We start from the raw sequence: 26520 nt of genomic DNA, 5'->3' as shown, positions 1-26520 counted from the left end.
TTTTTTACGCCTTGGATTGGTGTAAAAGAGTTACTGGCTCACAAAATTTTCACGAACCTGTCTATCTATATGTAAAAGTGTCAGTCATGTTTTCAGCAGCCAGAAAGGAAGGTACTGTAAAGAAATCCCTCAGATTTCTTTGTCTGGTCACCTGGAAGCAGTTCTGACAGGCAAGCAACTATTAGGAGGTTTTTGCAACATGGAGCACAAACCAAGTTAACCTCATGCTGTGTATGGTCCATATGAAGGGATTCCAGTTAAGTATGCTTTAATTCCATGGAGTAGGAACACCCTGAAATTTTCCTTCAGCAGCTCTAGTCTATCGCTAGAGATCTACATGACAGGAACACTACATGAAAAATACAATGTTCAAAAGCGACTTTACCATAAGAAAGAACACAATCACACAAGAGTCTTCATGTAAGCATCACATAGCTTGAAGACTCTTTTAACAGACAGAACTAGAAGCTCCACGCTTATCCTAAAGAGTTGAAATGTAGAAGGTTTGCATTACTATAAAATTTTCCTCCATGGACTACACAAAACCTTAGTTTTGGGGAACTAAAACACAAAAGCATTTTTCTAAAATAATAAGAAAAAGAAAAAATAGAGTCAATGATGAAAGACTTGACTTGAAAGAAGGAAATATAAAAATGAACAATGTAAATACTATGGAAGTACAAGTATTCTGGGACCAAATAAAGATCCTGCCAGTGTTAAAACTGATTTGTTTTATTTATTTTTCTTGCTTTGCATAATGCTGAAAGCAAAATGTTGTGAAGTAACACCAGAAGAAAGCAATGACTCAATCTATATTATGGTTAACCAAGCCATTCCGGTCAACACCTACTAAGCCTTACAAACAAACTAATTATGAGAACCTGATATTAGAGAAAATGAAGCTGCAGAACATCATGGTCTACTGAACTTTAGAGAATTTTTAGCTGGCTGTTACTATAACTGCTCAACAACGCCCTATTTTTCTTTGTCAGCTTCCCATGAACACTCCACACAGGGATGTTTCAAGAAGCTGTTAGTGCTTGTAGCCTTCTTTGGTATCTGATAGCTCCCGAAATCCTTCTGAAACCCAAAGAAAGTATTACTACCTACTAAAAGAAGAAAACAGAAGGAAGCATGTTCATATTAAATTAGATATGTGTGGATTCATGCACAGCCCAATACATGGCAAAGCAAAATAGACAGCTGATAATCAAGCTACCATATTATTACAAAGCTGTCAAAAGCAGATAAGGCAATAGAATAACAAGCATGAAGCACATCGTAACAGATAGATCAGCCATCCCCAAACTGCGGCCCTCCAGATGTTTTGGCCTACAACTCCCATGATCCCTAGCTAACAGGACTAGTGGTTGGGGAAGATGGGAATTGTAGTCCAAAACATCTGGAGGGCTGAAGTTTGGGGAAGTGTGCTTTACTGTATGCCAATTTTTACACAGGACAGCTTCAACGTATCAGCTGGATCACATCAGCGAATCCAAACCTTGTAGGCCAGGAACTAGGGTTGCGAAGCTGTAGTCCTCCAAATGTTGTTGGACTACAACTCCAATTATAATAACACAAGACCAGGTCTGCTAGATCATTCCAAAGACCCATTAAATCAGCATTTTGTTCCCAGGTGCCTATGAAAGCCCACGAGCAGGACGTTAGCACAAAAATACTCTCCCACTCATGTTACCCAGCAAATTGTAATCAGAGGCATCCTGCTTCTGATTTGAAAGAATAATAACAGCTGTGGTGTCTAGCAGCCAACGATAGTCTTATCCTGCATGAATTTGTCTAAATAATAATAATAATAATAATAATAATAATAATAATAATAATAATACATTTTAAATCCATCCAAGTTGGTCATCACTACATCTTGCAATAGCAACTTCCATAGTTTACCTGTGTGCTATACTTCCTCTTGTCTCTCCTGAATCTCACACCATTCAGCTTCATTGAATGACAACAATTCTCTCTCACTGGAGCTCCATATTCACTTTCTTCATGCCATGCATGGTTTTATTGACTATCATGTCCCCCTTTATTCATCAAAACACAGCAATGTCCCTCGATAATTTTAGCTGTAGTTTTCTGGCTCTACAAACCCCTTTTTGAATGTGACAACCAGAACTAGACAAAGTATTTCAAGCACCTCTCTTTCTTTGCCAGCCATTCTAAGTTCAAAACCCATCAGTGTATCATTTCTGATCACTGACCAATCTGACTGAGGTTGGGAGTCCAACAGCATCTAAGAGCCACAGGTTACCCACATCAGTCACAGGCAGAATACCTATCAAATAATTGAAACACACACTGCAATATGTAATTTCCTAGCTCACAAAACTCAGCCAGAATGGACCACACCTTGTACAGATTCAATACAGTGGTACCTCAGTTTGCGAACGCAATCCGTTCCGCGAAGGCGTTCGCTTGCCGAAGGCATGCTTCTGCGTGTGCACGAAGCACCGATAGAGCGCTTATGCGCACGCACTGCACATATCGCTTCTGCACATGTGCGAGCTGCGCAGATCGCTTATGCGCATCTGATGCTGCGGAACCCGATGTAAACACTTCCGGGTCCGCGGCATTCGTAAACGGAGGCGTTCATAAACGGAGGTAGGCGTAAACCGAGGTTCCACTGTATTTACAATCATGAAATAAAGGAATGAAGAGCAAGATTATGAGCAAGTGGTAGACAGCTAACTCAGCCTACTCCAAGAACCTTCACTTCACTAGTCCAAACTGCTGTCATCCATGTCGTTCCTGTATTGAAGGGAATTGGACAAGATGAACCCTCAGGGTCCCTTCCAACTCTACAATTTTATGAGTCTATGAATGTTGGAAATTCTGTATTACTGCTTTTGAAGTGGGGAACCCCTCAGAAGAGTAGGGTCTTCCCCAAATCAGGCATTCTCAATAGAGAGTCATCATTCCCCATACTGAGAATTCTTATTTTCCTACATTACTTTTGTAACCAGACATGCAGCAGGTAAGAATCACTTCCAGCCAACCAGAAAGGGAAGAGTTTTAAAAAGATTGTATGAAGCACTTGCTGCAAGTACGGTAGTTTTCTCACTCTGGAGACAATAAAAAAAACTAATTTTTGCATCAAAATCACCACTGAATTATCTATATTTTGGATACGGCTAATTAATTGTTATGCTGTAGTCATAGAAGGGTGTTGTTCTTTTGGTAAAATATACATGATGAAATCAAAGTCACAACCCTGGGGGAAATTACAGCAAATGTTTGAACTACAGTCTAGCAGTGAAAACTTTGCAGTGGGCCACCCTGATTAGATAATTGATACTAATCGGGAATTGTCACTGTTGTTAACTACCATTTGTTCTGCACTGATTGAATACAAGGTATGTTGTACTCAGCATATATAATGATATATAGAAGAACAGGTACCTTTTACAAGCTGGAGCTTCACTTCCTGTCTTGCAACAGATATGATATTCACCTCATATTTTAACCCAGATATGGGGATTTTTAATGTTACTGATTGCATAAATAATCCTGTGACCTGAAATGCTTCTTGCCCCCTAAGTGTGTTTAGCACAAATCCTGCTGTTTGGCATTTTGAATACAGAGCGTTATTCTAGATTATATAAGGTTTTGCTCTTGCGGCACAGAGGATTGTTAATTCTCAGTCCTGCCAACAGGGTAACCACACCCCCAACTTTTCAGCGTGTCTTTGGGATCAAACAATCCTAAAAGAGTAAAGGACATTTTGGTTTTGAACTCTGCAACACAGAAGGTGGGGTTGTTATTGTTGTTTTAATAAAAAAAAATTGTACCTCAACTGCCAGCTCATGATGCCCAAACTTGAGAATGGATACTTAGAAAGAAGAGACTCTTCTCTATGCATGCCCCCAGAATGTTCTGCTCAGTGTGTACCTTTCTCAGATAACAACGCCCTTGGGATTCTTGTGTAGTGCAAGTAGTTTTCTCACTCTGCAGATATAGTACTAAAAAAATAGTATCTTAAAGCTACAAACTTACTTGTATTCGCCGTGGGGGGGGGGGGGCAAACAACTAACTAAGGAGCAGTGATGATATTAATTTACTCTTTCCAGTCTTTGAATCATAGTTCAGTGGCTCAGGCCTTTTAAAGGTTAGCTTTTTTTCTCTCCCTCTTTTGCCTTCCTTCTTATCCCTGATGTAAGCACTTTTCTATAATTCTGCAAGACCTGTATGGCAGTTTGGGGGGGGGGGGGGTTTGCTGCTTCGCAGATAGAATATTGTGATTTTACACAGCACGTATAGAAAGGATTTGTTTATTTATCTGATAGACTTGTATTATCCCACTTCAGAAAGGTATTTTCTAGCAACATGTAGCTGCTATTATTATTATTATTATTATTATTATTATTATTATTATTATTATTATTATTGGTTTTCTTGGTTTACAAAGATATGTGCAATGTCTCTCATAACATTTTTACAAGTCAGTTTCATTTGTTGAGACATTGGAAAGAAAAGGGAAAAAGAGGTAGATGGGGGAGGATGGGTGGGGTCGGGTGACGATGTTTCTATTTTGCTTAATATATGTGGGGCTTATTGTCAGCGACACTTGTGTAGGTTCTCTGCTGTGCTTGTGTTCCTTTAGTGGTGAGAGATGTTGGGGTTGGCCTAGGATATGGTTTTTCATTTGTGGTTGGCTGTGGTGGTCTTTGTTTCGTGTGTGAGTGGGGTGGGTGGGTGTTTTGGGTCAGGTTAGCCATATTTGTATGCCCTAAAATGTAGCTTAGCAATAAAAACAAAACAAACTAATTTGAATAAGCACGTTCAAAATAACATGTGGCAGCACAGGAAGCAATCAAGTTGAAATTTCAGATATAAAAGCAGTAGAACTGAAAAAGCAAAAATAAACTAAAGCCATTTTTGGATGGCATAGAAGAAATTAGTAAAAAATAAATAAATCATCCAGCATGTGCTTAGTGGAATCATTCCACAGACCGGAAACTACTACAGAGAAGGCACATCACCTAACCTCAACAAGCAAAAGACTGAAAAAAATCTCTTAACAGATAATCAGAACCGGTGGTCTTTGGCATAACCCCTAAATCCTGGGATCAAGGCAACACCAGCACTTGGAAACACAGGAAGCCATTAAGATGGCAAGGTAACGCATGCCCATCATCAGCATGGTAGATATGTTCTCAATGTGAGACACTTCTGAAAAAGAACTGTAGCTCAGTAGTTGAGCACCTGCCTTGAATGCAGGTTCAATCCCTAGAATCTTCAGATGGGGATGCAAGGTTCCCTACCTGAAATGGTGGTGAGCATCTGCCAGTCAATACAGACAGTACTAAGCAAGATGGACCAATAACATGACTTGGTATAAGGCAGTTTCCTATGTTCCTAGTGCAGCTCCACTTAATGTATTGTAGTTGTCAAGCCTGAATGGTACAAGGATAAACATGGCCAGGCTACGTCTGCTCAGAAGGAGTAGCAATTGGCACTCTAGTCTGAAGCACTTTGTGAAAAGTGCTGCATGCCACCAACACGACTTGGGTGTTCATAGCAAAGGATGGGTCTAACAGTACTGCAGACTAAAGAGGGCATGCAACCCTATGCAGAACAGATCCTCGGTCAGGCAGACTATTTACCAACAGAACCTGCTTTAGGTTGCATCCCACCTTGAAGTGTAACTTAAAAATATTTAAATAAGTAAAAATCCCATCTTGTTTGGACTGAGCTCCATTTTACAGCTGGACCTTTGTCCTTAACCACAGCTAAATGACCCCAGGACAATCTTTTGGAATCCACCAAGTGCTTACATTCCAATTCCACAGCAGGTCTTCAGAACCAACAAATCAGTTTCTGTGACATACCTAAGCATAAACCCTGATCTAAATAATCAACATTATTTAGGAATGTGTGTAATTGTCCAGCTACCACCTGACTGATATTTGGTACTGGAAGTAATATTAGTGACCAGCCAGTAGTTGACACTAATAACCACTTCCTGAACATGTACTATGAAAATAATTAGGCAACATCCTAAATCTGTGACTGACTTGTTATAATTGTGCTGTTCAGGCTGTGATGAATGTGAGCAATAAGATCTTTCTGTGGACTCATTTGGGAACATCTCATCATTCAAAGACACATCAGTAAATGGCACTGAGATGATACAATACAGTAGTGGTAGAACAGTATACTCGTTGGGCTGTATTGCTGCCAGAGAGTGGTCTCAAATATGAACTCTCACTTTTGTCCAGTCATATTTGGTTTAAGTCTTCCTCCACTTGTATTCTAGACATTGCCCCCACCTTCTTCATCAGCTAGTGGATAAGCTAAGTTACTGCACAGCCTCAGCTCAATAATAAGAGAAGTGAATTTACAGTCCACATCATTTCAGAACTCCATAATGTGATCAGGGCTTCAACAGGACCAACAGCTACAACAACAAAATCTCAAAGACTCTCAGGAGTTATTCAGAATCCATCAGCCTCTGAGGCCATCTTAACAGGTCTGCAATGTGACACAAGTGAAATATCACTGTGATCCAACTGTCTGAACTGCCAGGATGTGTGTGTGTGTGTGTGTGTGTGTGTGTTTGCAGCGGAGGTGTACATCTGCCGAGATTTGTCAGGCTCCACTGGCACAGAACACTTTAAGCCACAGAACACTTTGAGCCATCACCAGCAGTTACCCCACTCACCGGTGGTAAGCATAAACCTACAAAATGGGACATTCTGGAGGGTGGAGAGGGAACAAGAAAATGAATCACTGGCTCTTCAGTAGGCCCTGCTTCTGTCACATGACAGCAATGGACACGATCTGGGCCTCTTTGGTGCACCAGCTTAGGTGCTGGCTAACAAAATGAACCAGGCTGGTACAAGAGGTGTGGATGTGTGAAAGTTGCTACTCTGCTCTATTAAGCCATGTTGCTGCAGACCAGGGGTCTGAATTGTTCTCCGCATCTCAGTAGGAAAGGAAAGAGGTACATACAGTGGTAGTTTACATCCGGGTTCCGCGGCGTCGGATGCACAGAAGCGATCTGTGCAGCGTGTGTGTGTGTGCGCAGAAGCGCTCTATCAGCGCTTCGTGCATGCACGGAAGCATGCCTTCGGGGAGCGAACGCCTCCGTGGAACGGATCGTGTTCGTAAACCGAGGTTCCACTGTACATGCCTAGGAGCCTACTTCTCCTAGTGCACTGTTGGAACAATGTATTATTAGCCTTGTGCACTGTTGAAACAATGTATTAGCCAGAATTTAGGTTCAAATAGTGAAGCTGTATCTATACGCTGGAGCTAGAAGGGGATAAGATTACCTGGGATAAAGTCCACCTATCTCTAGTATGGCTCCCTTAATTCATGTGGATGGGGGGGGGGACTCTGTGAATAAAAGAAGGTGTCCATTATGTGCAGCGAGGTATACTTCCTGTGTGTATACATACTCACCTAGCAGTAGACGTTTATAGGACTACACTGTTAATTTGTAAAAATACCAGCCATATGAAAAACCTTGTTGCACTGCATCTGGCAGTTCATGAACAGAAAGGACAGAAAACTATGGTTAGCCATAGTTATTGTCAACAATATCTGGTACTCAGAAGTGCTATGGTTTCTGAATATGAAAGTTTCATTTAGCACTCATGGCTAATGACAGTTAATTTGTCTGCAATCTGGGGGCTGTGACTCACTTTATTTCTAGCCTGGTATATACTACCAAGAAAATGTATTTTCTACCATCTATCTTCTTCAGCCTCTGATTTTTTGGCAAGCTGTGCTATTATGTATGTAGGTCACCTTAGCTAATGGATCACAGGAAGGAGCAATTCTTGTAATAATATGGCCTCTATGTGCTACTCCTCATGGAGGTTTTTAAGATGACACACATTTTGAAGAAAGTCCATTCAAACTCACTTAATACTGGAACTAATTACATTTGCTCAATGGAATTGAATGAGAACAGATACAGGATACAGGGGGAAATACCCCACCATGCAATGTAACTACCGTGTTTCCCCTTTTTTAATACGTAGTCAGAAAGTAAGCCATGGCAGGGTTTTTAACCATTTGAGAGCTATAAGACATACCCCGAAAATAAGCCATACTTCCGCACCAGCTAGCAGGACCCAGCATGCCGGCCGCGACAGGAGGAGGAAGCCTGCCGGGTCGGGTCAGTGCCCGGAAGCGGCGGTGGCTGCTTTAGTGCCAATAAAGCGTGCAGCAGTGCCGCACGGAGCACCAGCCAGCAGGACCCAGCTCCTGCAATGCCGGCCGCGGCAGGAGGAGGAAGCCTGCGGGGTCGGGTGGGTGCCCAGAAGCGGTGGCGGCTGCAGCGCTGACAAAGCGTGAAGCAGCGCCGCACGAAGCACCAAGGGCACGAGCGGCAGGAGGAAAGAGAGAGAGGCTCGTTACTTGCGGCACTTTAAGAGAAGCAGCCAGAACCGATCTCCATATTCCGAGCCTCCCTTTTGCGCGTGCGGGCATGTTAAAGCCCCGATCACTTCACTCCCCACTTCTTCCTCGCCATCCCTCCCTTTCACGCATTGCCTTGACCCCGCAGCCCCCCTCCCTGGCCATCTTCCCCTAAGTGCAGCGCTGCTTTGTGAGCGCTGCAGCCGCACGCTCTCTGTGTGTGCTGCAGCCGCACGCTCTCTGTGTGTGCGCGTGTCTCTTTCTTTCTCTCCCTGTGCGTCCGTCTCTGTGTGTGTGTGTGTGTGTGCGCGCGTCTCTCTCTCTCCCCCCCCGTGCGTCTCTCTGTGTGTGTGTTTGTGCGCGTCTCTTTCTTTCTCTCCCCGTGCATCCGTCTCTCTCTGTGTGTGTGTTTGTGCGCGTCTCTTTCTTTCTCTCCCCGTGCATCCGTCTCTCTCTGTGTGTGTGTTTGTGCGCGTCTCTTTCTTTCTCTCCCCGTGCATCCGTCTCTCTCTGTGTGTGTGTTTGTGCGCGTCTCTTTCTTTCTCTCCCCCGTGCGTCCGTCTCTCTCTGTGTGTGTGTTTGTGCGCGTCTCTTTCTTTCTCTCCCCGTGCATCCGTCTCTCTCTGTGTGTGTGTTTGTGCGCGTCTCTTTCTTTCTCTCCCCGTGCATCCGTCTCTCTCTGTGTGTGTGTTTGTGCGCGTCTCTTTCTTTCTCTCCCCCGTGCGTCCGTCTCTCTCTGTGTGTGTGTGCGCGCGTCTCTTTCTCTCTCTCCCCCGTGCGTCTGTGTGTGTGTGTGTGTGTGCGCGCGCGCGTCTCTTTCTTTCTCTCCCTGTGCGTGTCTCTCTCTCAGTGTGTGTGTGTGTGTGTGTGTGTGTGTGTGTTTGCGCGCGCGCGCGTCTCCCCCCCCCCCCCACAGAGAAAAGGTTCCGCTTCGGCTCGTCATTCAGCCGCGCGCGCGCGCCAGGGGCATGGGCCCAAGCCTCGTCCCCCTCGCGCTTCCCTCACAAGCATCTCAGAGCGGGACGGGTCACGGCCTCCCTCCTCATTCCTCGGCCGGCGTGAGAGAGCCCGGGGAGCAGAAGGATCCCAGGTTTAACCCCCAGGTACCCCCAAGTTTGAAATTCTGGAGAGCTGCTGCCAGCCTGGTTGACAGCAAAACCTGGATAGCACAGTAGGCTAGAGTGTGGTGTTTATAATGTGCGCGGAAGAGAGCACCGAGTGTCCTGAGCCAGTGGGACCCAGTTGTACCAGCACTTAAAAAAAAAGACACCCCCTGAAAATAAGCCACCGTGTGTTTTTTTGAGGAAAAAAAGTTATAAGACGGTGTCTTAAAAAAGGGGAAACACGGTAACTTATGGAACTCACTGCTCCAAGATGTTATGATGGTGTAAAGAAAAACTGATCTATCAATGACTTTAGCCATGGTAGTTCACTCCTTTGAATAGCAGCTGTTTGGCTGCAAACAACAGAGAACTGTTGTATTCATACTTTGCTTGTGGGATTCCTGGAATCATCTGGCACACTATGTTTGAAAGCAGGATGGCCCTTCTGTTTTATTCAGCAGGGCTCTTTTTATGACTTTTTCTGTGGTAACTACACCCTCAACTTCCTCATGACCAATCTGCCCATGTTCACCCTTTGGTTTCCATGCCTATCACACGTGGCCAAATAACCAAAGGCCTCCTCATTCCATGCATAGAATCGCTGCAACAGTTCCTTCTGCACCCTCGTTTTTTAGGATCTCACAAACTTCCCAGTCCTTGCCATTATGCTCATTTCGGCATGCTACCCCTGACCCAAACGCCCCCATCCTTTCCTGTAGCCATTCCTTCTTTAGCCAGAAACATTCATTCAAGCACTCTGAGCACCTTGGGAAAATACTCTCTTTAAAATAAACCAACACCCCCCCCCAATTATTACTGTTGCTATTCTCATACGAATGAGCATCCCTGTGCCTATGAGAAGCCCCATCCTAGGCCTCTGCAGCAGAGACCCCTGGAGACGCATGAAACCCCTCCCTCAGTAACACACACACACACACACACACACACGGAGACCGACAGGCCCTACAAATAGCGGGGCTGCAGTCGGGCCTCTTCCCTCCCACCCATTTCCCATTTCCCCGGAGCAGGAGCAGCAGCTTCTCCCCGACCCTTTCCCTCAAGGAGCAGGGAGGTTTTTTAACTGGTCTGGCCTCCGGATTCCACCGCACTCCACTCCCCTCCGCCCGCCGTCCCCGCGCGCCCCCCGGTTGCCTCACCTGCCAGCGCCAGGATCTGGGCCTTGTGCAGCAGCGGCCGCTCGCCCAGCTCGCGGGGGCTCTCGTCGCCGTCCTCGGGGTCGTGGGCAGGGCTGCGGTAGACGGTGTAGACCTTCTGGTTGTCGAAGTCGAGCCGGGATTTGGGGCTGAAGCCCTGCACGCACGACACGGGCAGCGCATAGCACACGTTATCTTCCAGGAACCGCACGAAGGCGTACATTATTGTGGCGCGAGCGGGGGAGCGAGGGGCGAGTGGGGGGGGGGAGGCGGCCCGGCGACGAGCTGGCGGGGCGGGCGAGCGAGGGAGGGAGGGGGCCGCGCGGCTCGGCTCCCTCAGCCCCAGCGCTTTCTGTTATTGTTCCTTAAAATCCGGCTCGGCGCTCGGCTGAGCCGGTCTAGGCTGCACAGGCTTCTCTTTGCCAAGGCAGCCTCGGGCTCGGGCTGCGAGCAAGCAGCACGAGTCGAGCGCCGAGCGAAGCGAACCTCAGCCTGGCGCGCGTCTCAGAGAGAATCGGCACGGCACGGCGGGGAAAGTGCCGCTCGCTCCCTGCCAGGGGATAGCGGAGGGCAGGAGGGGGGAGAGGGAATTCCCAAGTTATGGGTGACTTTCGGGAGCATGCCTCCCATCAGCCAGAGAGAGAGAGTGAGATGCCAGCGGCTGCTCCTGCGCGCCTCGCGGGTCCGCGCTCTCTGCGGGGACTGGGGCGCGGCGGCCCCGATCCCCTCCGTGCCACGCGTGGCGGGGAAAGATGGGGGCTCGCGGGCGGGGCTGCCCAACGAGATCGCACGTTTGCTGTGGAGGAAGCGCCTTTCCCGCAGGCTCCCCATCGCCGATCCACATGAGGAGGCGAGCAAGCAGGGGGTGCCCTTGGCGAAGTTCAGCCACAGTTTAAACGTCTCCCCCCGGCGGCCCGCTGGATACCCCCTCGGCGGCGGCTGCTTCCTCTCCCGGTGGGAAGTTTGTGAGCCACCCAGAGGGGATATGCGAGCGGGCTAGTGCCTGTTGCTAGCTTGGCCTCTCTCTCTCTCCCACCCGCCGAGGCGAGGGGAAGCGAGCTGTGCCTTGCACGCCCTCCAGCTCCCAGAGGGCTACAGAAGAGGGAGCAAAGGCGGCAGGTCCCCGTACAAGTAACAGCAGTCGCTTCCTCTCGCAGGGCCCCTCCGATCCGCCCAGGCGGATCCTTCCTGTCACGCCATCCACAGAAAGGCGGCGGGCGGGCAGGGACGTTTCCCGGAAAGAGCTGCCTCCCACGCTTCGTCTCAGAGACGTTGCATGGAGGATTGGGCCCAGCAGAGATACTTGGAAAAGGAGAGTGACCCTAGCTCAGGCATCCCCAAACTGCGGCCCTCCAGATGTTTGGGCCTACAACTCCCATGATCCCTAGCTAACAGAACCAGTGGTCGGGGAAGATGGGAATTGTAGTCCAAAACATCTGGAGGGCCAAAGTTTGGGGATGCCTGCCCTAGCTGCTCGTGCAAGGGCCCAGGGAATCCCGATTGTGCTCTATCCAGTTAAGAGCACAAGTAAGGAGCAGCTGCACCTGTACGGATCAAACACTGTTCTCCCTTGTTCGATCTTGCTCTCTTAGTAGCCTTGCTTGTCCCAGTCAAATGACATGACACATGCAGGCTTCAGTTGGACGCAAGGTACTGAATTGCCAGGCTGTGGACTTTGGAGTTCAGAAAGGGAGGCAGTGCTCTATGGGTAGCTCTCTGGGTCCCCAGCCGCCTTATTCCACCAGCTAGAGACGAGTGAGTGGCATGGAGGCCTTTCACCTGTCCATCTTGGTGGAAGAGCAGGCAGCAGCTATGTGGTGCCCTCTGAGTGGGGAGAGGAGGAAGTGCAGATGCTGCCTTGGTGACACACTCCTGTGGCCCCTCCAGGCACTTCAGCATTCTTCACTCCTCTTAAAGGCATGGGAATCTTGAAGTTCCCTCAACACCCCTCCCACTCACACAGAGAAGACAGCACCTAGAAAGCAACTCTTGAGTGATCACAGAAATGTACAAATTCATTCAGAATTGCCTTTGGAAAATAGTGTATCTTCCAAATGGTCATAGGTATGTATTATTACACAGTGATAATATGAACCCTTTGGGACATTCTGCTATGAAGTCTTCACAACATGTCAGCACCTTGAGCTGCCATAGAGACCCTTGAGTACAATTTTCTCTGCAGGTATTTGATAGAGAAGGGCCTTTTGCTCTTGCAATTTCCTGGCACCTTTTTTGTGTTATGAATGCACCAACCATTTTAAAACCTCCATTCTCTGTATTACATAGTATATGCTTGTAACTCCCTCTGATTATGCTAGTGGGTGTATGATATATACATATATAAAATCTCCCCTGCACATTCTTTAAGCTTCATCAGAAGCCATGGCTTGGCTATAACCTGTGTGGTAAAGTATTTAACAGTCTTGGTCTCAGGCGTGGGAGATCTGGATTCAAATCACTGCTCACTGTGCGACCTTTGGCCAGTCACATTTCACACACCACAGGGAACCTGCTCAGGGCTCCTCGTGGGAGGGATGAGATTCTATGAAATGAGTAATACATTTCTGCTGTAGAAGTGCAGAAGAACTTTTACTTGGATGTGTAATTCCCTATGAGTTCAATAGGATTTATTCTCTAGTACTGTATAATGATAGTAGGCTTCAAGCTCATAGGAAGACACTGGGATCTATCATCCTTGCCCATACTCGAATGCCTGGGTATTGTAACCATCCAGTATCAGCTCTGCAAACAAAGCTTTGTGATACTCTGTGGATCTGCAAAATGGATACAATATAAAAGGAATACGTACAATTTATGAACATAGGCAAAATCATCATGGCCATTCAGAACAAGAAATAACAACAATGCACATTCCTATGGCTGTAGGGGTTGGGGGAGGCTATACTAGTGTACCTCAGAATTATTCAACATGATTATGGGGTACCCCCCAAAAAAACTATAATGCAAGACACTGCAGAATCATACTCATCCTAAAGCATTCTTGCAGATATATGTAATAAAGTAATGTTTCATAGTAGACTTGCCCCACATAATTTAAGCAAACATACTTCACAGGTCTAAGGAAGACAATATACATATACAACATATGAAAAAGCAGTGGGGGACATCTGGGTTTGTGCAATTGTGGCAATAGGTAACACAGTAAAATCTGAAATGGTAGATATGTTCAGCTGCATGATTAAGGGTTGCAAGATGCTACTATCTTAAAGTAAATGAGAGTTTTCTTATTAATTTTAATAAAAGCATTGCACCTGCTCCGGCTGCTTTACAGTGCAATCCTATACATGTCTACTAATAAGCAAGTTCAGTGGGCTAAACTTAAATACCAACAAATGCCACCCATCCAAACATTGCATGGATTTACTGTTATGGTGAATGCAAAGTCAAAGAACCTTTGCAGGTCAGGGAAAATGTAAGGAACAAAGGAAGCAAACAATAACACATTTACTGCTCTGAGCTGGTGTAAGGGCACATCACATCCCTTTGTTTGCCACTAAGATCTGACACCCCCCCCCCCCAATCCCACCCAGTGGCAGCTACTTCACACACCTGCATTTGGAAACTGCTTCAGGCAGCCTGTTTCAGGATACACAGCAAGCAGAGAGAGAGAGGTCCATTGTACATGATTCAAAGAGCTATCAAATGCAATCTGACTGAACAAGCACTCCATGTTGAAATGCAATTCATACCATTAAGAGGGGACAGAGCAATAAAGACTTACTTAGAAAAATGTTTCCTACTTTTCTCGCAAAATGCCATACACACTAACCAACACAACAGTGCTCCATCAGGACTCTTATTTTTCCACAGTCACCCAGCGGCAGCAATCTCATTTTTAAAAAAAGAAAAGAAGGGGAGAATATTCTTGTTTATTAAATGTATATCCTGCACTTCCTCACACAGGAGCCCAGGATGGCAAACAACAAGAAATTTAAAAAAGTCCTCCTAGTGGTGCAGCAATAAAACTGCTAGCACAATGCAAAGCTAAGGGTTGTGTATGGTCACGAAGAGTCGGACACAACTGAATGACTAAACAACAACGGTTTCAAATTCGATGGGGGACCATGTATTGAGATTCCTGAATTGCAGGAAATTAGACTAGAGGACCGCCAGTGTCCATTCCAACTACAGTTCTATGATTCTATGAAGATAAAATAAAAATTCAGGTACAGATGCACACTGGGAAAGATCTCAACTTAAAAGTCTTGTTGCAGTGGCAACCTGTCCCATTTCACTGCCTAAGGTGAAACGGCAAGGTCCCACTTCTGCCGAAGCTCCCCCACCCCTGAAGCCTCCCTTACCTGGGTAATTGTGGGAGCACCCACAAAGCGGTAATGTCAGTGGTGGATTCTGACAGTGCTGTTTTTCTAGAAAAAGAGGTGCCATGAACACCTCTCTTGTTGTCTTATCATGGCAATGGCACTCACTTGTGAGGTGTCAGAACTGAGTTTCAGTGAATTCTAGCTGGGAAAAAAGCCTTGTGGGGGTATTGTGAGATGTTGCAGAGTGCACAAGATCTCACTGGAAGTCGCTGCTGCTTCCCCACCAGTGGTGGCAGGGTGGGCAGGGTGCTTGCGGGTGCACTGGTTCTTGGCCTCATGGGCAGGCAAGCCGTGGCTTGTTGAAAGAGGTAGGTTGAAAGGATGACAGAAAAGGCAGTTGTCTAATATTTAAGGAGAGGAAACTCCAAAGGGTAGGTGCCACAACACTAAGGTTTGATTCCTGTATTGTGCAGTATGAATGTACTGATAAGGTGGTATCTGCAGGAGGCTCTGGGCTGCAAAGCAGAGTGATCCATATAAGGGGTGATAGCATCTTTCAGGTATCCTGGCCCGAAGCTTAATAGGGCTTTTATACACTAAAACCAGCACTTTGAACTTACCCCAGCAGGTAGTTGGAAGGCAGAGCTAATTAAAGCAGAATTTGGTCGCTGTGGGTTAAACCACAGAGCCTAGGGCTTGTCGATCAGAAGGTCGGCAGTTCGAATCCCTGCGACGGGGTAAGCTCCCGTTGCTCAGTCCTAGCTCCTGCCAACCTAGCAGTTCGAAAGCACGTCAAAGTGCAAGTAGATAAATAGGTAGCGCTCCAAGCGGGAAGGTAAACGGCGTTTCCATGTGCTGCTCTGGTTCATCAGAGGCGGGCGGCTTTGTCATGCTGGCCACATGACCTGGAAGCTGTATGCCGGCTCCCTTGGCCAATAATGCGAGATGAGTGCCGCAACCCCGGAGTCGGTCATGACTGGACCCTAATGGTCAGGGGTCCCTTTACCTTTTTAAAACACAGAACAGGACAGAGCAAAACTGCTCATCCCTACAGATAATTTATTGCTGGCACGCATTCTCTCTGGAGTTGTCCTCCATGTTACAGAGCCTCCAAGAGAAGTTGAGCATTTACTCTTGCCAGTCCCATGCCATGGAACACTCTGCCAGCAGGGATTTGGCAGGCATCCTCACTCTTGACTTCCAGGTGTCTCTTGACATTTTTATGCTGGCAGGCCTTTGCAGATTAGCCAGTCACTCTTATGATAGACAGAGCTCAGAAGCTGGGGAGGTGCTTGGACGGGCAGAACCAGACAAGCCAAGTGGAAGGTGCTTTTAGGATCACCACTCTGAGGGGCTACCAGCAATTCCTGAAGTGACACTAAAATTAGGTCCATGAAAAATCTTAACATGAGTCAGAGATCACCAGGACCAATTTCTATTAAATCCTGTTTTCAGTTATAGAGCTCAACTCTGGAAAATGTGCAGTAACAATAAAGAAAGGGAAGCCTTTTGTTCAGTACTGAATTGCAAATAGCCACATCATCACTAGGATTGAGAAAATAATTTCTAGGTAGAAGGGTGTGATTTATACAGACCCAGCATTGGCTTTTCAAAAATTGAGCATTATTGTGTGGCTTTTTTGGTTTCTAAAAAACGGGGGAGCCTGTGCAAGTTTTTAATAATTGTGGCATTAATTTTTTTACAAACCCAAAACAGAATTTTTAAAGATATCTTTAAAAAGTGGTGCTAACATTATTATGTTTTATGATGGCTCGTACATGGGATGGCATGCAGCCTTTAGAGTGATATTATGCAAATGCAGCTGCGAAAACTAATAGCAAAAATCTGCATTTTTCCACATTTGCAGCATGTTATGTGCGTTTATAATCTCTGCTGTTAGTAGCATCTCTTACTCATCAAACAAAACTCAGAATATGCTGCCCGCTATTTAAATTCTCTACAAACATCAAAGCCAGACATTTGAATAAGCAATTTAATGTATACATTTTGATTCAGTTCAGTATTCTGATCATCTCCTGGTTGGAATAGTATTCAGGAGGATGATTGAAGAGAAATACACCACTCAGAATATCAATTGGAATATTCTTGCAATACACTGTTCTGCGAGGATAGTGCAGTACTGAGATTACATTCTACATATAATCAAATTCTGATGCCTCTACACACACTCTTGGTATTACTATTCCTTTATAATGTTGTATGCAAAACACAGCACTCAGATATTTTGAAGCACATACAGTCTTCAGCTACAGCTTTGTCCAAACTAGTGAGTCAATGAGGAGGGCAGGGGAGGAAGGCACTGTTGCAGACATGTTGACTTTGTGAAAGGCATCCTTGCCATCTTCATGATTTTGAGAAAGGAGATAGTGCATTACCCTTTTCACTGTAACAGCTGAAGTGTGAAGAGAGGCTGAGTACTTAAATTCAATATAAATTTACATGTTGGTTCTTAGTTGTTTGCTGACAAGTTATTTAAACCTTGGAATATTATGATGTGTGAAGTATTTATTGATGGCTTGCATTTTTAATTTCTAGTTTCTCTGATCTAAACTTTTATTCTTATTGTCATTTTATTTCTAAACCACTCTTCATCTGATAATTTCAGGGCAGTGTACTTCAATACATAAAATCCTACATAATGTAAGAAATATTATACAATCTTAACATGAAATACACTGTGCAGCATACATCATCCCAACAAATTCATGGAAACCATAGCATCAAGTATAAGACTCATGCTAATTACTATCTGTTATGAGTGAGTTGATGCAACTGTTTAAGGACTGTGATCACATCTCTCTATAAATAAAAGTTCCTTTCAGGATGTGTCAGCTCCTAGAGCCTGAGTCATATAGAATAAGCCTTAGAAAAGGATGGGGAGCCCCACCAGCCCAGACTTGGTTATGTGCTGGTTCCAGGAGCAATGCGATTTTACTAGTCAGGTCTCCAGGTCAGCCCTTATGAAGAATGGCCTGCCATTGGACTTGGTAAAAAAACATGGACTCAGGAACATAATTGCCATAACTTGGGACTTTCTTTTGTCAGAGGGTGTCCCACACACCAAAGGCAAAGGAAGCTGTGAACCCAGAATACAAGTTACAAGTTGGGGGGTGCTCACTTTGCAGCAAAAAGTTTCCACTTTTCAAACTTAGTTCCTGGAGAGTTAAGTGCTTCCAGAGCATAGCTTACAGTGATGCAGAAAATGTTGCTCCACAAAATCTGCAAAAGAGCCCCCAGTTTCCACCTGGCTGGTGCAACACGTGAGTAGCTCAGTTGGTTAGGGCATGGTGCTGATAATGCCAAGGTTGCAGGTTTGATCCCCATATGGGAAACATATTCCTGCCTTGATGATCCTCAGGCTCCCTTCCTATTGTATTTTAATATTTTGTTGGAAGCCGCCCAGAGTGGTTTGGGAAACCCAGCCAGATGGGTGGGGTATAAATAAATAAATAATAATAAGTATTATTATTATTATTATTATTATTATTATTATTATTATTCCAACTCTAAGATTCTATGTACCACTCAGCTCCTTGTTACAGCTGTCTTATGGACAACACCACTGCTGTGTTTCAGCAGTCATGTCTTGTACTAAGATATGGCACTTGCCTTCATTCTCAGCTGGACAGCTCCCCTATCTTGCTGGTGAGACCATGACTCCAAACCACAATCTGTTGTGTTGATATATTCTGTTTTAAATAGTTGTAATCTGCCATGGGACCTTACAGTGAAGGGCAGATAATACACTGAAATAATAATTCTGCCTTAGTCTTTCAACAGCATAAACTTGACCAAGAAAGAGTCCAGGATGAAACAATGCAGATAGGAGCAGACTTGATTCTAAAAGACTGTGCTGGTAGCTACAGACAGTGTAACAGGCTTAACTCCCATCTAGGTTTGTCTTTCAGTGGGTAATGGGAGGAGCAGGAAGTTACAAAGCACAGCAACAAAAGAGCAAATAAGTCAGAGAAAGCCTGAGGGGGAAAATAAGTTATGTGAGCATAAATAAAGAAGTGGCAGAACAAGCATCAGTAAGAAGATAATTCAAGGAGTTACAAATTGATAACAAAAAGGGGAAATGAGAAAGTGCGCAGTGTGGTTGGCTTAATAAGGAGACAGTTGCCAAAAGAATGAAGAGAATGAAAGGGAACATACAAACACCTCTGTTTTCATTTCATAGAGTCCTTTCTACAGGTCAGTTACACTGGGTGTGAGACACTGCTATCATAGGCATTATGAGGTTGGGGGGAGGGAGAAGTGGGGGGAAAGAGGTGGGAGAAAGAAGGGGGTAATGATCTTTCATTCTTTTGCATAGTGTTTGTGCGGAGTTTTTGTGCCAGCTTCATGTGGATTGGTGGATAGGTTTTTTGTTTGTTTTAAAGACTTGCCGTGATGCACTGGTGACACATGTAGTTTAGCTGTAAGAGGAGGCAGAACAGTACTTTATCAGGTCTACTAAAGGAAAAAGCAAAACAAAAATAGGGCTTTAAACTGCAACAAGGCAGATTAAGTTGGCCAGCAAAAGCTCAGTCACAGGCACACCACTGCCACTCCAGAAAGCAGAAGGGCTGTGTAAATTTTTGCCATAGCAAATTATGGAATCATCTCTGTAGGTGTGTGAATAGAATCTTAATAAGCATGTGTAGGAGTAAGGTTTGATGCAGACATCCTATTTCTAACCTAATTAGGATACAATGTTGAACCTTTAGTGACACCAGCTAACCAGATCATTCTGAACTGCAGATTCCAGGCTTTGCAAATTGGCATGGCAGTAAATCTTAGTTGCACTCTAGAATGCAGCTACTCCTCTAAATAACAGGTGCCAAAGATCTCTTGGATATACTGGCATCCTATTTTAGGGCCAGGCACTGTACAATTCAATTCAATTGTCTAATTCCTTCCACAGTATTGCACTTGGGCCAATGCAGGGCATTTTGCTGCCCAAAGCAGGGTAGCTTACCTCTACTTTTTAGTAAAATTGTGCAGTGAAAATCATAATAAATACTGGCATTCCACAATTGTACTGAGTGCAAATAAATGGTGTTGGTTGTGGACAGAGCTCGGTTATAGTGTGCATGTTTCATATGCAAGAGATTGCATGTTCAATCTCTGGTATCTCCAGCTGGGGTCAGAAAAAACTGTGGAACCTTGGAAAGCTGTTGCCAGTCAGTGTAGACCAGGAGTAGGCAACCTGGTATCCTCCATATAGGCTGGACTACAACAACTAGCAGCCCTGACTACTGGGCTATGCTAGCTGAGGCTGATGGGAGTTGTATTATATCAGTTTACAGAGCTAGACGGACAACTGTTCTGCCACAGTATATGCACACACATACCCACACATGAGCATACATTCTGCAGCATACATCCCCTGCTCTACCTTTCCTCCCCTTTCAGGTTTCAACTACTCTATCTCTCTCCTTTCTTATTTTAGATATTGTACCTGCTGTTGTCTCTTTCTAGCATTACCTGGTGCTGCTGGACCATCCTTGTGCTAAATGTCTCTTGTCCCATCTTAAATCTCAGCTTCAATTTGCAAAAGTTATGGATGTAACCTTGTACAGCAGTGCCATTGGTAACAACCGCCTTTACTGGTACACTGGAACCCAAACACCGTAATTCACAGGATTAGGTGATGAAGTTTTCCTAGCTTCACATCCTATCTTTTCCCTTTCATAGTTGTGACTTAATGCAGTTTGACCTTCCTTATTTCTTTTGATCATTCAAAAGACTTTGAAAGAACTATTATGAAAATAGACTGAACAGTCTGTACTATAAAGATCCCAGAATTCTGGCAGAAGCAAATGAAATGACCAGGGGAAAAACTAGTAAAACTAATGCCACCAGCTGATATATTAGTTCACATTATGTTTTCCAGGGGGAAATGTCTCTGGGCTTTCTTCTGTGCTCATTTACCACTTGTCAATCAATCAATCAATCAAGGTGATACTTCAATTATAATTAGGTTAGAATACCTTGATGGAATTTTAATTTTAATATATTTCGAGTTCTGTTCATCAATCCTTCAAGAGCATTGTAAAAGAACCAGGCTGTGCAGCTTTTATATATTTCCAGGTGACCTTCTGTTGTGAAAACACTCTCAGAAGAATCAGTCTTTATATTATGTAAATTAAGATATATCGATCAAGGATACTCTGACACTATCCTAGAGTTAACAGCATGAACAATATAAATTCTTGGTACAGCTACAGGTATTTGAGCTGTTCATCTGATTCTTTGACGAAACCATCCAATTGGGATAATATAAAACACAGTATCTTTTGTACCTATACACCTAACTTGTTATCATGATTAACAGAGAGAAGAGAGAGGTGTTTAAGAAGCACCTCTCTCTTCTCTCTAATTGTGAATGAGACCCAATGACTGGGAAAGTAGACAGAGGACAAATGGCAGAAAAAATAGGAGACAACTGAATGATGTTCTTGCAGTATCACAAAAGTGAGTGGAAATACTGTATATGTTTCTGATAGGAAATAACAACAGGGATTAATGGCAGCTCATCTGAATTTACCATGGATAGCTGTAACTTTAGAGTCTCTGGAGAAGATGGGAGTGCCTTTATCCTGATTAAATTAAATCTCCCAAAGAAGTGAAAATACACCCCCCACACACACACAAAGCTACTTTGCAATGAATGATCTTTCTGTGCAAGTTTTTTGATCCCTTATGAAACATCCAATAATTAGAACACACACAGGAGAAAAACTTGAAAAGACTTCATTAGGATCTAAGCAAAATTCAAGGGAAGTGTCACAGCACCTAGAATACCCACAGGCATGCTACAGAACTTTGCATTTGACATTACTGTTACGAAGGGAAGAGTAATAAATGTGGTTTAAGCTTCCTAAGGATGGTAGTACATGCCCTGCATTACACATATTCAAATCACTGGAGGATCAAGGCACAGAATAATCTCTCTCTAGAGACAAGACATGAAATAAAAATAAAGATTTAAAACAAAGCAAATTAATATAGTAAGTCTCCCGCATAGACAGATTTTTAACAGAGACCACATGAAGCATGTGAAAGCAATATAACTAAGGATGCCATTCCAAAGCAAGCAACATGCTTGTGATTACAAGGGTGAATTGGGAAATGGTTGATATGGCTGTACTTTGAAATTGCTTCAATTTTATCACCATATGTCCTTGCACCATGGTGTCCTATAATTTACAGACCATGTGTTGCCTGTCATTTCATATTTTAGAGTACAGATACAAAATAAAGTTTATTTAGGCTGTACAAAAAGCCTACATACCCTTCCTAACTTAAATTACAGGCAACGTCTGTCAACAATTTAATTTTAATGAAAACTACTATATCTCAACACCCCATATGAAATAAGAGGTACAGAAACATCAGCTTAGAAGATTAAAGCTCTACAATTGCTATCAACAATAAACAAACAAAATCCTATTCAATGTAAACAAAATTAGGACAAGTAAATGGTACCCAAAGATTTTCCTTAATGAACCAAACATTCGTTCAAATGGGTGGAATTAACTGTTATATGACTTCGTATTCTGAATTTCAAATCTGATATTTAAAAATTAGCATGAATTCAAGTTTTACCCTCCCCACCCCTTGTGGTTGGGGAAGACTGCTTTGCATACAAAAATAGGCAGGTGGGACTAGGAAGGAAATAAACTATAAAAAAGAATGTGAGTGGTATCAAAGTCTCTGTTAAAGACTTATACTAGAGGTAGTCAATGTAGTGCCCTCCAGATATTGTTGGAGAACTGCTGGCTGGGGCTGCTGGCATTTGGGGTCCAACAACCTCTGGAGGGGAGCATGCTGGCTATCCCTGACTTACACATTCTCCATTTTTGCAATGCTTTTGTAAGTATTGTGCACATTGGGCTGTATTCTACTTAGTGTAGACCCATTGAAATTAATGGACCTAAGGTATCCGAGTCCATTAATTTCAATGGGCCTACTGCAAGTAGAACTTGGTTGGATTCAACCTATTGATTATTTCTTCCAAATATTAGAATTAACTCAGCATAACTGACAAGCTTAGAAGTAAATTTGAATGAGAGAAAGTGGGTGGTGGACCCACCTAGGGGTGGTAGGACAAAATCTGACAGTCCGTTCCACTATATCCCAGGGTTTTAATCATCAAAGGGGCACACATTCTGCCCCCCCCAAAAGCAAATATCTAAAATCATTGAAATAGGCATAACATCAATCTACAAGACTCTCCTGTTCATATTCAAGTTCCTTTCTGGCTTTCAAGTAGAAACTTATTCCCACTCTGCTTTCTGGCTAAAAGGTAGGAGGCTAACATTCGGCATCAACACAGAAACTAGTCATCTTTTTCCATTGGGATCAACATCTCTTAACTTTGCCCTTCTGGTACAGTAATTAATTTGTGATAGTACTCAATGGTTTAGAACTAATATCTGTTCAGAAAGCCAGGCAATGGAGCAATCTATGGTCTCTTCAATGTAACAGACAGTTCTGAATAATTACTTGCTTGGTTGTAGGAAAGTCTTTATGACATGGCCATCATAATCGTAGTTTATGATTTTTTTAAAACTGTAGTTTCATCTGAGAAATACTCTTCTGACAAGTTTAGCAACTTGGCTGACCCCCAACTTGGGACACATTTTAATCAGATGAAGAGCTAGCAGAAACATGTTTCCTTCTGCCTGTAGACCATGTGGAATCTTTGCCGTGTTAGAGAAACCTACTGCAATTCCCACTGGAGAAAAATGACCTATTTTCAAGTACACGCAAGGAAGTGTTCTGAAATAAACTCAACTGCTAGCTGCACTTCCTCAGGTACAATAGTAACCATGCTACCTAGAGAAATTTGATACTACATATGCGGGAAAGAATGCAACTGAATGCCAAAGGCTCAACAACTACCGGTAAATATATGTTAACAGACAGAATCTGTACAGATGCATATGCTCCCATACATTTTGGTCAAGAGTCAGTAAACTTGAGAAAATCATGATGGATCATAAAGGAACTAGGACATAGACATGTTGTTTAATAATTGCACAGTGAAAAAGCTGGACTAGCTATTTATTTATCTTTCAACTCCATCCACATTTCTTTCAAGTCAGACCATGGTATATAAACATATTTTGTAAATAAATAAAATATACTATGGCCTATATTAGGCAGAACTGGAGCTGATTTTGGTCCTATGAGGTGACGGCAAAAATGCTTAGAGATTACATACTAGAGCAGAGTTTTCTAAACTGTATGTTGTGACACATTAGTATGTTGGCTGCAGTGTGTAAGTGTGTCATGCAAATGCTCCCCGTGCTTTTCCCAGGGCTAGAAAGCGGTTAGTTTAACAACTGGTTTGCTAATAAAACTGAATTACTGTGTTGTGAAATGATGCATGTCTATAAGGTGTGTCACCAACATGAAATGTTTGGAAAGCTCTGTTTCTAGAGATTTAAATTCTATGATTTTACTGAGTTACAGTGCAATCCTATGCTTGTTTCAATCAGAAGAAATCCCATTATGTTCAATGGTGTGTGCTCTCTGGCAAACTTGCATAGGATTGCAGCCTAAAAATCCAACTAAGTTGTACTAAGAGATGAATAGACTTGACCAATTTAAGTTACAGTAATTGCTTTCAATGGGTCTACTGTAAGTATGGTTTAGCTGGATATCACCCACTGTTTCCAAACATATGGTTTTATATTGACACTGAATTCCATAAGTTAGCAACATTTATCAGCTATTAAATTATTCTGTTTAAACTGATAACAGTAAGAGCAATAGGTGTTCGATTGCTTGGGTCTTTTTTATTTGCATTTGAAATGTAAATCAGACTGTGCAACTTTAATTTTAGATTTTGGAGTTCTGTCAATTTTTCCCCTAGTTCCATTTCTGTATATTGGCAGCTCTGGCATTGGCTGCTATGAAAATATATTCAAATGGCTAGATTAACAGAGAAGCCTTGATGCTTAATCCCCCCCCCCCTTTTTTAACCTACTGGCTAATTCAAGCATCTGAATTATCCCAGAGATTGGTGAAAAATTGTCAAGTATTTTTGGTTACTCAGCCAATAATTGAGAGACAGAGAAAGACCACTAAGTAAAACATCATTTTGAAAATGTGTTTCTCTGCCAGATTCTCTGACCTGAATTTTAAAGCATTTTTCCCACTTTCATTTTTTGAAACAGAAGCAAACATATGTAATAACCAATTGGAATAAGTCAGAGGTGTCCATGAGATGCAAGCAATTTTATGGATGGCAGAATAGCAATTTTGCTTAAATGACAGAGCTCCATAATATGTCTCTTATTTAAATGACTCAAAAATAAGATATGTGGACATAAAAGTGAAAACAGAATATGAACCCAAATATTTTAGGAATCAGGGCATTTAGTAATCATTTCCAATGAACATATCATTGTATGTGTCAAACAAGCTCATACCTAAGAGTTTTGGGGGGGTTATGTGTATTCAGCTGGTCATTGATTTCACAAGCTGTGCAAACCTACTGCGTTTGTGAGTTGAATTGAGAAAAATGCACTAAATTGTGCACATTTACATTAAGGCATGAAGAATAGGTATAAAAAACAGAAACCATAGTCCAATCAATATCTGGGCATTTTCAACTGTGGCATTATTGTGAACCAGCCTGGAATAAATTTCTGATGAATAAAAATATTTCAAATATATAAATATTTCAAATGCTGGAGAATATAAATTCATTGACTTCTTTCATACATTTCCTGGCAAATATACATAACCTGCAGATGGAGACTCAACATACAGTTAAAATAGGGTTTTTAAAAGCTCAACAAATTATTGGATCCTCCTGCATGGTGCTGGCCACTGCAATCCACTTGCAAAGCAGTACCCACATCCCATGGGATCGATTGGGCCTTGTTTCTCCTGGGAAGACACAGTCATTGGTCTGGCAGGTCTCAATTCCCCCCCCCCAATCTTGCCAATTCTTTCTGACAGATGCACCTCCACCCTCACCCCTGACAGCCATGGATTGCTCTGGGCCAATCAAACCTGACTTTCAGCAGTCTATGTATCTGTGTACCCATCTTGTCTAATGCTGTCTGAATATGCCCTATATAACTTGGACCTTGAGTGAATCTGGTGAACAGCTCTACTGTTGATATGTCTCCTGACAACATAGCAGCTTGAAACCATGCCAGTTGATACGTTCAATTTGTGTGTGTCTCCCACATCACTTCAAGACTAAGCATGCTAGATAGCAATATCTATGACAACGTTTGCTGACTTTAATGGACTGTATCCATGGACAGCCTAGTTCACAATGAATGTTTTTGTTTCCTTTCATGGTGCCCCATATGAGTAAGGGATCTAATGAAGAATGCAGGCAATGAGTCCTAAGCAACTGGAAGTCAAAGAGTATGTTTAATTCTATATAGCTCAGATCTCACTCAGTGCTGAGGTTTTACAGAGGTTCAACATTTCCCCAGCTCAGGGGCTGAGATTTTGCTCTTTGTTATCAAATCTTTAAGGATCCCAGTGACATAGCTTAACTATTAAAAGAAGCTATAATTATAACTACAACATGGTGGCTTTTAATCACTTGCC

General features: G+C 43.4%; 1 protein-coding gene across 8 annotated transcripts in view; it reads right to left on the bottom strand.

Annotated features, from left to right (window-relative positions):
- The window catches only part of BEND5 (BEN domain containing 5), a 733139-nt gene that overhangs the window by 333459 nt on the left and 373160 nt on the right, over positions 1-26520 (bottom strand). Inside the window, exon 1 of one of the 8 annotated variants that reach the window (XM_035121547.3) lies at positions 10649-11860. The exons of 5 other annotated variants lie outside the window; for them this stretch is intronic. In XM_035121547.3, the coding sequence (XP_034977438.1) occupies positions 10649-10868 (220 nt within the window). In that variant the 5' untranslated portion in view covers positions 10869-11860. Of the gene's footprint in view, positions 1-10648; positions 11861-26520 lie in introns of those variants that run through there. 2 more of the 8 variants (XM_035121548.3, XM_035121549.2) reach the window with 2 other exon arrangements.

The sequence above is a fragment of the Zootoca vivipara genome, chromosome 7 (assembly GCF_965207765.1).
Source record: "Zootoca vivipara chromosome 7, rZooViv2.hap1.1, whole genome shotgun sequence".
Lineage (NCBI taxonomy): Eukaryota > Metazoa > Chordata > Lepidosauria > Squamata > Lacertidae > Zootoca > Zootoca vivipara.
The sequence above is the reverse complement of the archived record's forward strand: the minus strand, read 5'-3'. Positions and strand labels throughout refer to the sequence as shown.